The 14693-nt window shown below is 38.8% G+C and overlaps 4 protein-coding genes across 4 annotated transcripts; all 4 read right to left on the bottom strand.

Moving 5' to 3' along the window:
- Positions 1-501: 501 nt before the first annotated feature.
- Positions 502-3255, bottom strand: C922_00595 (hypothetical protein; the record flags this gene model as incomplete). Its single annotated transcript, XM_008816211.1, has 2 exons — positions 502-1187; positions 1341-3255. The coding sequence occupies 2 exons, from the start codon at positions 3253-3255 to the stop codon at positions 502-504; spliced, it is 2601 nt and encodes an 866-aa protein (XP_008814433.1).
- Positions 3256-3900: 645 nt separating this feature from the next.
- C922_00594 (hypothetical protein) lies at positions 3901-6879 on the bottom strand (the record flags this gene model as incomplete). The annotated part of the gene is made up of 1 exon (XM_008816210.1): positions 3901-6879. The coding sequence occupies one exon, from the start codon at positions 6877-6879 to the stop codon at positions 3901-3903; it is 2979 nt and encodes a 992-aa protein (XP_008814432.1).
- A 648-nt stretch (positions 6880-7527) lies between these two features.
- C922_00593 (hypothetical protein) lies at positions 7528-8581 on the bottom strand (the record flags this gene model as incomplete). Its single annotated transcript, XM_008816209.1, has 2 exons — positions 7528-8498; positions 8542-8581. 2 exons carry the CDS (start codon positions 8579-8581, stop codon positions 7528-7530), a joined length of 1011 nt encoding a protein of 336 aa, XP_008814431.1.
- A 2017-nt stretch (positions 8582-10598) lies between these two features.
- Positions 10599-14487, bottom strand: C922_00592 (3',5'-cyclic-nucleotide phosphodiesterase; the record flags this gene model as incomplete). The annotated part of the gene is made up of 9 exons (XM_008816208.1): positions 10599-11426; positions 11670-11885; positions 12045-12317; positions 12500-12637; positions 12819-13020; positions 13183-13287; positions 13502-13683; positions 13898-14046; positions 14229-14487. The coding sequence occupies 9 exons, from the start codon at positions 14485-14487 to the stop codon at positions 10599-10601; spliced, it is 2352 nt and encodes a 783-aa protein (XP_008814430.1).
- Between the last annotated feature and the right edge of the window lie 206 nt (positions 14488-14693).

Here is a 14693-nt window from a genome sequence, read left to right as displayed (position 1 = left end):
AACTCGGGAGATTCATTTATACAGCTGTGCACATGCCCCTGTGTGTATGGCCCCGTGTGTATCTCCCCGTGTATACCCCCATGTGTACCCCCATGTGCGTATTTTTCATTTTACTGATTCTTTTATTTTTTTTTTTGTTTATAAAACTGATCAAAAATGTAGATTAAAAAAAAATTAGAAAAAGGTAATATAGCAACATAATTGGTAGATGGTGTTGAGGAAATACAAGGGGGAGGGGAATAAATTGCTACGGTATGAGCAAATTCGAATGCTAAATGGTGGTTTCCATTAGGATATAAAGAGGTACACAAATAATATCCACGTTTACACAGAAATAGAGGTATGATAGGGGAAGGCTCCGTTTAGCCGCTGTCCAAATTGGCCCATTCAAAAAATTGGAAGCCTGGCTCCTTTGCGAAGGTAGAGGAATTTGCATTGCTCTTGAGCGAATGTATACATATAAATGTATAGATGTGTATATGCACACACGTTCATTCTCACTCAAAAGACGTTGACGTGGTAGACGTTGTTATCGATGTACTTCTTCATCTTCTGCGACTCGACATGCTTCTGTATGGGCGTCTTCCACGTGTAGGGGGTGAAGTCGGGCCGGACCTCCTCAGGTATTTTGGAAATGTTGGATCGGAAATTCTTTCTGCATACCATTGCTCTCTTTTTCTGGATTCTTTGAATCTTATATTTGTATTCTTTTAAAATATTCTTAAACCAGTAGTCTGGCCAGTGACTGGTACAATAATGAGGTGCAAAATGGCATACGTATTTTTTCCCCGTCATTTTGCATAGCGTCTTAATAGATACAATTTTGTTAAGGCATCTCTTCAGTGCCTTAATTCTACTCATCCATTTGTTACTGCCACTGAAGGAGATCTTGACATTGTCCAACCCCAGTATGTAGCCTAACGGGAGGTACTTTCTGTTGATTTTCAATCCTCTGCCGAGCGGTCTAGGAATTATTTTAACATGGGAAGAATATTCTTGCCCACTGACTGGAAAATTTAAAACGCAATTCTTATAATTGTAGTCTATAAAATCTAGGTTACTGATCGAATTCAGCAGGGCGCTGTTTCTCGCTTCCTTAATGTTTTTTCCGAAACCGACACCGTAGCCGTACACGCCCTTGCCGTTCCCGATCACGATGATGATTCTTATGTAGTACACGCGTCCATCTGCGAGGGGTGAAAAATACAGAAGCAAATATCTAACACCGTTTCGCGGGTGCTGGCAACATTTTTACACAAAAAAAGGAAAAAAAAAAGGACAAATTCGGTGCAGCATGAGCTGCCCCCATGAATGCACATCTCACGCGAAAATTTGCGAACCTTTTGTCATGCTCATCATGCGTTTAACTTCCAAAATGGAGGACCTCATTTCGTTTAGTTTTAGCATGGGGTCAATAGTTTCCTTTTCCCTTATATACTTATTCGTATTATGGTCGTAAATAGTGTTTGGAATTTGCTTATACTTGTAAGTGTACGAATCAGTGCTTTCGTCAAAAGTGTAGGTAATTAAGGATCTGTTCATATTGTACTTTTTTTCCTTTTCAAGAAACAGATCTATGTCCATGTCGTGATGACCATCGCCAGAGTCCTTTTTACTTACGATCGTTACAGCAGACTCGTTTGAGAAAATCATTTTTTTTAACTCATCGTCTGGTATGTGTTTATTCGGCTGCAAAGAGTTTATTTTTTCCTCAATGGAAAATTTTGGTTTCTCATTAAAAAGATGAAAAGGAGAAAATTCTTCGTAAAAAAAAAAGTCCGTAATGTTTCGACTCGCACATTTTAACATTAAGTACGAAACGTACTTGTCTTTCTCTGTTATTTGCAGAAAGTTGGAGTTGTTATTTCTGAGGAGATATTTCTCAAAATCTTTTACGTCCATTTTGAGCCAGTTATCCAGTCCGATTTTTTTTAAGTTTAAAAACATCATATTTAATTGTTCTTCCAAATTGGAGTCGACTTTTTTCTCCAGGAAAAATTCAACGATGCTTTTAAAATAGTATGTTAGTTTTTCGGTGGAAAATTCTGCTTTATGATCATCCCCCCCGCTGTTTTCCTTCATGGGTAAGTTATCATAAGCAAAATCGGTACCCAGATTGTAATATTTCTCTTTATAGAGCATTTGATTGTTTCGTTTTTCATTCGCTAGGACTCGCCTAATGTGTTCTTTGATCCAGTTCTGGACATACTCGTATTTCATACTGCGAAAGGCGGATGGCAATTTAGGTTTTATTTTCTTGTATACCTCGTCCATCCATCTATCTACATCAGTTTCTCTCTTTTCGAGGGAAAAAAACTCACATAAGGAGTTCATAAATTTGTATAGTCTATCATTTTCGTCTCTTTTAGGTAGCTTTTTTTCTTCCATAAGCTCCCCAAATAGGGAAATTAAATCGTCACATATATGGTTCGTTAATGTTTCTATGGCTAGACAAAAGCTAGATGGGTTGAATATGGGGAGGTTCATTTTGGTAATACTCATAAAATTGCTATCGTCTAGGTTGGCCTCACTGCCGGGATGGTCATCGGTCGAGGTGTTTATCTTGTTTTCCATGGGTAGGGCGGAGGATAAATTTCTGTTCTGGTTGTCCACAATTTGCCCATCTATAAAACTCCTTCTCTTAGTGGTTTCCGAGCCTTCCACTTGATTGCCACCATCGTGTAGGATATTTTTTTGGGAAAATTGATAAACGTCGTGATTAATTTTGCTATCTATGTTCATAAAAACATCCTCATCGAAAATGTTGGCTTTGTTCGTTAACTTCAACAAATTGTACATTCTTATCGCCTGCTTGTACTTGGATTCGCTCATTTCTGCCTTGCCCTGCTCGGGCGGGCCGCACGCACCTCCACCAGCCCCCCCGCTACTGCTATCGCTGCTGTTGATCCTGCTATTGCTGCTTCTATTGCTGCTGCTGTTTCTGTCATGTGTGGTTCCTTTCCCTTTTTTCCTTTTTATTTCCTCCAAAATTGTCCCGTCCAGCAGATACTCATCACCTTCGGCCTCATCATAAATCAGCTGTCTCAAGTAGTCAACCTTCTTGTTTTTTATGTTTCTACTTATCGTGCTAACGTTAATTTCATTGTTGTAAATGTTATCAAGGTACTTATCTCTCACCCTTTCGTTATATCTGTTTTTCAGCGACTTGTTCAAGTGGCTGTTATGAATATGCCGCTCGTCCAGTCGTAGAAATCTCTTGCAGCATTTTCCTTTCGCAAAAACCTTTTTCAGCATTTTAACAAAGAGAATAATTTTGTCATTTGTATCATGCTCTCACATGGGAGGTTTCTTTTTCTCTTCCCCCCCCGCATGTTCGTGAATCCATGTTTTTGCACAAATTACAACAGGGGTGTAAAGTAAAGAAAAAAATGGAGATACCAAAAGGAGGGCACAAATGTGTCGCTTTATGTAATCATCTGAGGATGTATACAAAAGGAAGTAAACTTGGTGAATATTTCTTTTCTTTTTTTTTTTACATATTTCTGTATATATGCGAATGTAGGAATATGACACCAAATTTTTTCCGATATTACAAATGGAGGGAAAAAGAAATTGCCGGATGGATCACAAGAATAATTGATGAAGAAGGGGGTGCGTGAAATGGTTCAAACTGGCACAGGTATAAGGGTTTAAAAGGAAAATGGATTCTCTTAAGAGTACTTGCAGATGTACATGCTGCATAGGGTCAAATGCTTATTGCGTATGACGCGGCAGAAGTTATTTCCCCAGTGCACAAAAACGAGCAGTAAAATGTGCGCGTAGGATAAGCGGGGAATTATATAATACTGTCATTGTTAATTGGTGATAATCGAATTGTGCTTGGAGCGGGGTTGAATATCTTCCCCCCTTCCCTCAGGCACTCTTGGACAGGAGCCCAATTTAATCGTATATATCTTTCAAATAAAAAATAGGATTCGCCACCCTTTTCGACTGTATGTACTGCTCCGATGTTGTGGAAACTCCTTCATCCTTTGGAATTTGAATGACCTTTTCTTTTCTAAAAAAAGAAATAGGTGTTTGCGTCTCAACTGTTTTTTTCGTATACAGTTTTTCATAATCCAAAAAGATTTTCACTTGTAATAGCTTTTTGTTTCTTATTGACTCTTCACTCTCGAGCCTGGACTCTCTTTCAATTTTGTACTGAATGTCGAAAATGCTATCGTCGTAGATGTCCAGAGCGATCTCATTATATCTGTTCAAGTCATGTAGACAATTTTTTAATGTTCCTTCCAATTTGCTGCTGGAGAAGGTTTCCATCACCGCGGCTATCTTGCGGTAAAATTTTATATTACTTCTTAGAAGCTGCCGTATGGGGCTCCTTCTGAGGGTCGCAAAATTGGCTCGGTTGTGAGAAGCCTCCGAATCGCAAATATTACCACTACCTGAGTTGTTTACTATTGAGGTGTATCCGTCTTGTTGCGTTTTCCCCGGAGTGCCCCCCAATTCCGCGGCAGCGTTGAGGAGAAGAACATCCAGCCCATTGTTAACGCAGCTTAGGAATAATTTCTTCGAGGGCACCGGCGCGTCTGCCTCATCGTTTTGCTCTTCATTTTTGAGCTCATTTTTGCCTTCGCTTACGGGATGCCCTCCCGCCCAGGCCCGAGAAAATTGGGTAGACGAAACCTTGTTCCCTTCACCGGCTCGAAATAAATGGTCAAAAGATTCCTCTTCCCTGCTCTGCACTAAATCTTTGATTATTTCCTCTTCGCCGTTCTTCCTTTCATGGAAGTAAAAAAAATCCAACTCGTAATCATTCACATTCTTAAAGACGTCCAAAGGGGGGTTCCCACTTCCCCTCTGTCTATTTTTTTCTTCCGTACAAAATACATTTTCGACGCGTCCATTTTTCTCAACCTTTTTGGCGTAATGTATAAAATTCTTGTTGTAATAATTGTATATGATGCACTTATCATTTTTTACATTCAAAATGGGGAAGTATTTGTAAAAATGTTTTAATAATAAATGGAATATGTGAACCGATTTGATGAGTTCATAATTCGTTTTTACGCAGCTTCTGTAGCATTTGCTCATCTGTATGAAGTTAAAATATAGGGAATGTACAGGATCGGAAATGGGATCGGTCGTTCCGCTGTTGGTGGTGGCGCCGCTGATTGCTAGAGTTCTGCGAAAATCGATTGTCTCGTCCTTGCTGCACTGACCGATGGGCCCGTTCTCACCGTCCCTGCCTTTTTTATTTATGTTATATATTTTAGCAAATAAGGAAATCATTTTTTTAACATCATTTTGTATCCTTAGAATTTCTGACTTCATCCTTTTTCTTGTGTCTCCTATGTAGTGGTAAAATATGAAAAGGTAAACGTAACAGCTGAGGACGATTTCGTGGGTATGTTTATCGCTGCAGTTAGAGGTGCCCGGGTTGCAGTGTTGTCTTCCATTCCAAGTTGACGTATCTTCCGCTTCCCTTCTGTTGTTCAGTCTGCTTTGAGACTTTTCACCGATTGGGCTATTCACCCGTTCACAGTTTTGGTGTATATTTGGTGCAGCGCTTTCTGTGTCTACGTCTGTTTTCAATCCGTTTTGGTAGTTTTGCATGGTTTTTTTGATCGAATTAGCCTCGTTATCCTCTTTCGTTACGGTTTCACTCGGTTCTCTTTTTTCACAGCTGTGGTTGCTTCCCTCCAATGTTGTGTCACTGGCGCGTATGTGCGGGGGGACCCCCATCAGGTGGTTTCCCTGCTCCATTTGTTCTTCCCTTTCCAGTGAGAGTGACTCCTTTCCCCCCTTCATGCCCTCATTTAAGTATTTAAAATAGTTGTATAGCGCCAAAAGAGTGACGCTGTATATTAAGTTAACGTGCTTGTATATGTTCACAAAGAACCTTATATACACGTATTGAAACATCCGCATGTTTAGAGATTTTACGAACTTCACGAAGCTACAAATTTGTTGCTTTTCCATGTGGGGTACCATGTTGACATATATATCCTGAACATTTTGGGGGGTATTCAAAAATATAAAGAAATCTACATTTTTGTAGTTCTTTTTGATGTACCTGTGCATGTAGAGGTATATAAAAATACCTAAAGATAAATTTAGAAAAAATCGTAGGTAATTTTTTTTTTTCCTCTTATCATTTTCGCATATGAATTGTCTAATTTGCTTCCTGCTAACAATTTTTCGGAAAATTTTGGTAATACATATCATTCTGTTTTTCTTGTTATGGAAGCGGCTGTACACTTCGCACAGTTCGTACAAGAAGGACTTTCTAAACGCCCAGTTTTGAGGTTCCTCTGTGCCACCTCTAGGGTTGGTTTCTGCATTTTTGGTGGTGCTTCTCCCGTCCGAATCTTCACTAACGTCTTTTTTTTGCGACCCCTTTTTTCTGGTCTCCTTTCCACCCGATTTGGCAGCTCGCACACTTGAATTGTTCAGCCTTTTGAAATTTTCTATAAAGTTGCGCAGAATTACACAATCGAAGGTAAAGTCAGCTGCCACTTCATTGTTCGTTTCCAAATTCGCCACCAGTTTGTTCCCCCCCTCAGCTTCCTCACTTGGGCAAAAACGCTTTTGTAACCTCTCCTGGCCATTTTGAGCCAAACCAGAGGAGCCACCTTTTACCTGGTGAATGCATTTAAAAAGTAGGGTAGAATCAATAATAATACTGTTAACATATTTTAAAAAATAATATTCTGTTATTTTATAAAAATTGTGAAATATATCTGTAGAGTAGGAAAAATTATTCACATGTTGGTAGTGGCTGTTTAGTAGGACCTGTTCATTTCGCTTAATTTTATTGTTAAACTGCTTTATAATGTTCGATTTTTCAGCATTTCGATTTTGACTGGTTTCAAAATTGTAAATTAGGAAGGCTGATTCGACGTCAGGTGGGTTGTCCATTTTTTTTTTTTTTTTTTACGTTTTCCTACTGGTGAGGCGGAAACTGATTCGATGAACTTGTGTACACATATGTGTCTTCACCTGTTTAGCATGAACGTTGATCACTTATGGTGATGTACAATCCTGGTGATGTTTACTATGGCATACCGAGATACCACTTTTGGGAAGTTGGACCGGTTACACATTTTTTCCTCCTCGTTGTTGCGATTGTGTTTTGAGAAACATCTTCACCTTTTGCGAGACGAACGGTTTTGCGCATTTAAGTGAATACCTGCGCATCTGCGGCAGATGTACGTCCATTTGTGCGCAGGTGCACAAAATAAATCGCGAATTATCGCATAGGAGCATATATGGGCCCACGCTCATGGATCGCGTTAAGGGAAGAAATCGAACGAACGCTCCTCCTTTACCATCACCAAATGCCTTATAAATTTTTGCGCATCAGTCGCTCATTACGCTCGCTTATACGTGAGGATGCGTGCGCACGCGGTGGGTACTTTTGAAAGAAAAAAAAAAAAAATCACTTTTTGTCTCACTTGCATTTGTGCAGATTCTATCCCTTTAAACGTGCATCTTATACAGCGCCCCCATTCGGAAGGGAAGATGGCCCACATGTGACCTCCCGAAAATTCCAAAGAAAAGCAAAATTCAAACTTTTATAAACAACTGGTTCCTTTTTATATAAGTTAGGGAAATAAAAAAAAACCAGAGCATGATTTGAAAATTCACAAACTGGTCTTTGATGGAATAACTAAAAACAGAAAAGTAAAAAATGACGGAGGAAATGAAAATCACAAATAGGTAAATGATGGCCCAAATGTAGTTGTAGGACAACTTCGTAACACCATAGTAGCAGGGCTTATTTATTTCTAACACATAGGTGATTTCTAGAATAGTGTACAGGATTAGACAAAGAAAGATGAGGGCACACACAATTTGGTTCAAATTGTACAGACCCTTATTATACAGGGACACATTTTTGTAAATCGTATAACTTATTAGCAATATTTGAAAAAAATAATTTAAGAAAAAAAAAAGCTTTTTCTTCCCTGTGCTAAATTCTATGTTCCATTTGAGATAATTTGAAATGTAGAAGGAGTCCGTGTACTTACTCATAAAAACGTTAAAGTTGATAATGGCCCAGTATAGGCTTATGAACGTGTTTTCAGATAAAATATAATTTTCTAAATTTTCAATTTTGCATGTCCTGATGGCATATATATTAATTAAATTGTTGTTGAATAGTCTAATGCCATATAAAAAACTGAGGAAGCATAAAAAATAGATCAGGTAGTAGCATAGGATCCACATGCTGTAATAACAGACTCTGGAATTGCTAATGCTGTATAGGTACCTTATTTTTATCTTGTTGTACTTCTTCTCTCTTTCACTTTCATCGCTGCTTTCGTCTTTCTCATTGTTACTAAACTCGTTCATGTCAACATTTATCAAATCGTCATTTATGTCACTCGTTTCGCTCTTCTTGTTATTCAAATGGTTTATATTTTCCTTGTAGTTCACATTTAGCAATAAAATCAGGCTGTTCAAAATGGTTAGGACTCCCAGCAGCTCCCATTTTACCTGCCCTGTGCCGAAGCAGCTCGTGTAAAACTGTAGCCCTAAGGGGAAACGGAAAAAAAAAGAAAAAAATGTGGGGTACACGATGTGGGCGAAGCTTCATCCGCAGATGGGATGATTGCATAGCGGACAAGTGTGCGTCCCCTCGCGTCAATAAACAAGCGCACCCCCATAAATGAAAACGGCACAGTGGACCTCAGCGGAACGCCATTTTTCTTAAAATAAAACTAGACATGCATTGAACATGGAGGCCCCCTTTACACAACCAGAATGTGGTCTACAAAACTGACACGGTAAAAATGAGACCATTCATATGTACAGACACGAGTCGTGGTATACCCCATGATGCAATGCACACGACGCCCCTTGCTCAGTTCATTTAACTAACAGTCATTCCTGTCAAAGGCGGTAAAAACAACGTGAATCCCGGTGAATATTACAAAAAAAAATATAGGCAAAATGGTAATCTTCAATTTCTGCCTCTTAGCCATATGAGAGCTTTTATTTTCAAATGAGAAGTGATATATAGCTATGTGGAAGGGCAAGCTGCACGCGATGCGCTTGTGGGGAAATGAAACAGGCTTTATTTCATTGGCGAGCAAGCGGGCATGCGTCATGGGTCACAGGTGACATGTTATATATCCGTGCGTACAACAAATGTATACATGCAAATCGGCCAAAGTGAAAAAAACGGAGACGTTAACAAAAGGTAAAATAGGATAAAATAAAGTACAACGAAGTATCACGAAATAAACAACGCGCGGAGAAAAGTAACAAGGAAAAATTCGAAATATTTTGTTTTACAAAAAAAAAAAAAAAAAAAATCACAAACGTGAGGATTTTTACTGAGGGAAAAATAAATCTGAATGGAATTCTACTTTCTCTGGCTCTTTTTTTTTTTTTTTTTTTTCCTAATAGTGAAGCATTGCGAATTTTTAAACAAAAATGATGAGTCTTAGGCAAAAGAAATAGAAGCCGAAGGGAAGAGAAAATTCACATGGTGTTTCCCGGTTACATAAATGTTTGCAAAAATGTATACATCAATTTTTGTACATCACCCGTATATAAATACATGCATACGGGGATGACACGTGCCTATGCGGGTGAATGAAGTTTTTGTTGTTATTCCAGATGAACTCGTTTGTGCTGAAGGTTTCATTCGGCCCCTCCAGTTACAGTCTTCCCATACAACGATTAAACAATTTTATAACATGTACATTAAGGTCACATTCTTCAAATCGTTTAAAATGGCATAAATCACCCCCGTAAAGTTACATAATTTTTTTTTTGCGCTTCAAAATGTAGTGCAATTTTTACCAGCATGAGGGCATCCCTTAAGGAGGTACGTATGGTCCATATGTACATATGCACGCGCGGCACAACTGGAATATAGCGAATTTAGTTCTGCCCAACGTAGTGGAAATGTGCTCCCCAAGCCTGTAGCCAATTTTGTTAAACATGTCAACACAGTGATTGCTACATGTATGCTCTAAAATTAGTGGCAATTCAGAGACACAACCATAGATTTTTAACAATCCAGCGTTAGACAATGCTTACCTCGTTGTCACCATTTTAAAGGCTTTTCTTGGGTAAGGGGGAGGGATAAGCGAAACGGGAAAACGTTTTAAGCCGTCCGGAAACATCCCCATACTGCAGGAAAAGGATGCACAAGAGATAGTACAAATATATTTCTACCGATCTGCACACCGTACCAGTATATTTAAAAAACGAAATAAGTCAACTTCGAACAGAATAACTGCACCGCAGGTATCCATGTTTTCCTTTTTGACAAATTAAAACTGAACAGGTAGGAGACCACATACTCGTGTGTTTCCTCCACCTATGTGTGTGTATACATATGGACAAACGCACCAGGTTACATTTTACCAAAAAAAGGAGCGGCCTTTTCCGTTTTGAAGGCCCAAACTAAAAAGAGAAGCATCAAGATGGCTGATGGCTTCTATAAAATGAAAAAGAAACAACTAAAAATTAAAACATTATGAGAAGTGATACAAACAAACGGTGTAATGTCAGTGTGCGTGAAACAACAAGGTTAAAATTCCCTCCCCCCACATTGACCACTTTCGCACATATATAGGAAAAACAGAAAAATAAAAAAAAGGTGGAATGTAGGAACCGCTTCACTTACATTTCTGCAACTGGTAAATGTCTAAATTTGGATGGTACAACTTTTTCCACGAATCTGGAACATTATTTATCAATTCGTTTAGGTATTTTTTTTTTTTGGAAGGGTTTTTTTCAATTTTTTTCCACTTGGAATAATTCCGTTTAACCTTATCCATCATAAATTGTGTGATGGAAGTTCTGTCCAGAGTTTTCAGAGAAGTAATTAAAGGGAAAACTAATTCTTTTAAGAAAGTTCTTTGGATTTTTATAAAATTATCATGCGAATTTCGATCAAAGAGAGGATTAATTTGATAGCCTTTTTCCAGCTGTTCATCTCCTTCGTAGTAGAATTCATTTACTAATCTTTTGACCCACAAATAATGTTCACTCCAGTCAACACAATTGTGAGACAAATCAGCAGCCTTTATAATCATCTTCAAACATAGGATAATATTCTTTTCTATGTATGACCTAATTTTAATGGACTTAATACGAAATTGAGCCAAAATTTTTATATGCTTGCTCATATCCGTTGCGAGGATTACTTGTATAATTTCTTGCCTCAAGTTGAGCACAGTTTTGGGACTTTCATTTTTGAAAATGTTATTCTGTTCCTTAAACAGAATGTAAAATAAATAGGAGCAGTGATAGTTCTCCAAGATGGACTTATCGTTATATATTACGCTTAAAAAATTGCTCGCATTTTTAAGAAAGAGATTTGTTCTCCCAAAGTGCCCAATGTCGTGCCCTAAGGCGGCCAACAGGAAGGCAGCCATTTCGTTATCTCGCAGAATATTCACTGTGTCTAGGTTGTTCACGAGGATATTGCACTGTTCTGTTACCTGCGGTGGGGCGTAGAAGGGGAAGAGTGGGCGAGAAAAGCGTTGAAAGGACAAAATAAGCAAACAGAGAAGAGGGGAGGAAGGGTAGCACCTCATAATTTTCTCCTCCATAGAGAGGTACGCATAGGCAAGTGAGCGTAGTGAAAATGTTCCCTCGTATAAAAGTTCATCTCTCTAAAGAAACGAAATATTGACCACCACCCCATTGTGAAGGAACCCTCCCGAAAAAGGCTCCTATCATACCATGGCCGCATGAATACAGTTATGATAAGGAACGTTGTTATATCCTTCTTTCATCTCACAAAGCAGTGAAAGTAGGGTTTCATTTGGCACGTTATGATTCGCTGTATAGCATTCGGTCAATAAATTCATTCCCACTTTTGTAAATATGTCATCATTCGGTGTGTCTCGATTCAAAAATTTGGTGTTGCATATTCTCGCAGCTACGTCTCCTAAACGCTGGAAAAGGAGAAAACGGGAAATTTTTTTACTCAACGAGTTATTTTGTGGGTAAATCTATTCAGGTGGGAGGCGATCACTGGGATGGATTGCAAGCAATCGTGGTAAGGCGTCCACTCATATTTGATTCGTTGCATAAGGAAATACATGTGCACGTACCACGTTTATGTCAAAGTCGGTTTGGTTCAGTTTAATCTCTTCCTTTTTTGACGACTTTTTGGATCGCAAATCAGGCTCCTGTTTTTTTCCCACATCGGACATCGATTCTACCAAAGATTCTGTTTCAGACTCTTTATTCCCTTCTTCTACACCTTCGTTAACCCCATTTTCCGTGTGCTGTTCGTTGTCCTGCTCCTTCGATTCACCCTTAACACCCGATCGCTGCTTATTTTTTTTTATGTCCATCATGTAGCCATAGACGTGGTTGTAATTCTGGAAGAAGGCAAAGGGTGAGGCCACGTGCCAAGCGGTTCCACCGGGTTAGCAGTATACATAGATATGTGCACATATGAATATGTGCATGCTCGCTGTTCTGCGGCGTTGCACATGCGCACACGCGCTTATGTACGTATGCATGGGGGTATACACACGTGAGGTCATCCCTCCCCCCTAACCTTCTTGTTTATCGTCCTGAAATCTGGCGAAAATAAGTTGTCCTCCTTGAGAATATTTAAAATTTTTTTTAAGTTGTTCACGATGGCATAATCTTTTTCTTTCGAGGGTGCATTTGAATCGTAGTAATTTCCGATGGACTGAAAAAGAGGGAAAAAAGAGTGGGACTCGTAGCAAGGATTCTTTTATTTTTTTTGTCTTCCCTATATCACATGATGAGAAATGTTTCTCCATTCCTCCCCTTTATGCATTGATGAATGCTTATTTGCGTGTGCGCGTAACGAATAAAGGGGGAAAAACCTAATATGAGAGAGCGCCTACCTCGTTGATTATGTCATAGATTTCCTCGATGTTGGTCACTGACGATCTATCTTTCTCCTCCTTCAAGTTTATTTTTAGTTTAATAATCTGTTTCGTCTGTTTGTTCCAATTATTAAATGCAAGTCTTCTTTGAATTTCAATGATGTATCGTATCACGAATATGAAAATGCTTCCTACCAGTGATGAGGCTATCATGAAAATGCTGCGATGGAAAAAAAAAGGAAAAGGAAAAAGCAAAAAAAAAAAGTGGATGGAACGGTCACCACTCTGACTAGTCCAGAACGTACACCAGCATCTCTCCCTACATACATACATGTGCCTATTTACGAGACGGACTCGTTTTATAGCTTCACTCCTTCATTACTTGTCTGTAAGGACATAATTCTTCATTGTTATGATGTAGTAGACGGAATAAATCGCCACCTTCATCAGGAAGAACAGGACGTCGAAAACGCAGGAGTAGCAGATTCTGTTGTAAGTACGTGTGGATAGCTATATATGTTTGTCTGTTTGTATGTTTGTCTGCTTGTATGTTTGTATGTATGTATTATGTACCTATCTGCACTGTGGCGTGCCCACTTGCGCATGCGTAGAGCTATTTATATAAATCGAAAATCTCACCCAACGTGTGCGGCACGTTTGTATCTAAAAGTGACATTACTGGTCGTTTCTTCCTTTTTTACCTGCATGGTATTATCGTTATCAAATACAGGACTGGAAGGTACGCGTAGAAGCACAGGACGATGTTGATTTTGTTGTGGGTATAAGTTGCGTACAGGAAGTTGTTCACATTTACAACCGTTGGCAGGTGGTCCTTGACGTCGTTGAATAGAATGAATAGCCACGAACACCACAGGATGAGTACCTGATACAGAAAACAGGAAAAGAAAAGGAAAACAGGTGTACATAGTCGTACAGTGCCTGTTACTTGATGTGTGACGAAGTATGCATAGCGTGCGTCTTTAACGATAAATGTGCGTCACGGTTAACAGTTGCCTGTTCCTCTCTTTCATTAGGCGGTCACTGTGCTGCCATTATGCCGCCGCTTTGGTGCAGCTTTGCCGCCTTTTCTTTCATACAGATATCGTGTAAGAAATGAAAAGCTTCGCCCTGGTGGTTTTAAACCTCTCCACGTAGTGTGTGTAGTGCAATATTAGGGTCAGCACCACGTTGGCTGTGGCGAAGATGTGTAAAAATGCGAAAGTCCATTTTAGGATAGAAAATAATTCTGCAAGGTGCAAGAAGGGGAAAGAAAAAAAAAAAGAAACAAACGAAACGAAATTATTATACGGATGATATGGAATATACTAGGAAGAGGTACCCTTATGTGTGCCAAAGCAGGACCGACCCATTTGAGTCCTGCACTGCCTCTCTAAACGAGATTTACTTAAATGGGTAAACTAAACGTACCATTAATCTTCCCAACGACTAAACAGATGGAGTACATAAGCAAGAGAGAGCTCAAATGCGAAACCAGAGAAACGTATTTCTTCTTTCCTATATTATCACATAGTTTTACAATATATGCCAACTCTTCCTCTTTATTCTTAAATTTAAGAGGCCAAAAAACAATGACCTTTTCTTCTTCACTACTGGGAAACGAAAAAAGAGAAAAGGCCTTTTTAATTGCTTCATTTTTGTTATACTTTTCTTTAGTACCATCTATCATTTTTTTTTTTTTTTTTTTTTCTAAAATTATTGCATAAAAGGCAATTACACAACGAAAAAGTTAAAAGAGCAATGCAGACAAATAAGCAAAATTTTAGACACCCTTAATGTTGGTAGGAAGAACCAAAATTGTAGCAAAACTTAAATGCAAAATTAACGTAAGCAACTGTTCAGTATAGGAAAAAAATTTATACTACCAAAGGTCCT

The sequence above is a fragment of the Plasmodium inui genome (assembly GCF_000524495.1).
Source record: "Plasmodium inui San Antonio 1 unplaced genomic scaffold supercont1.2, whole genome shotgun sequence".
Lineage (NCBI taxonomy): Eukaryota > Apicomplexa > Aconoidasida > Haemosporida > Plasmodiidae > Plasmodium > Plasmodium inui.
Note: the sequence above shows the minus strand (reverse complement) of the source record. Positions and strands in the feature narration are given on the sequence as shown.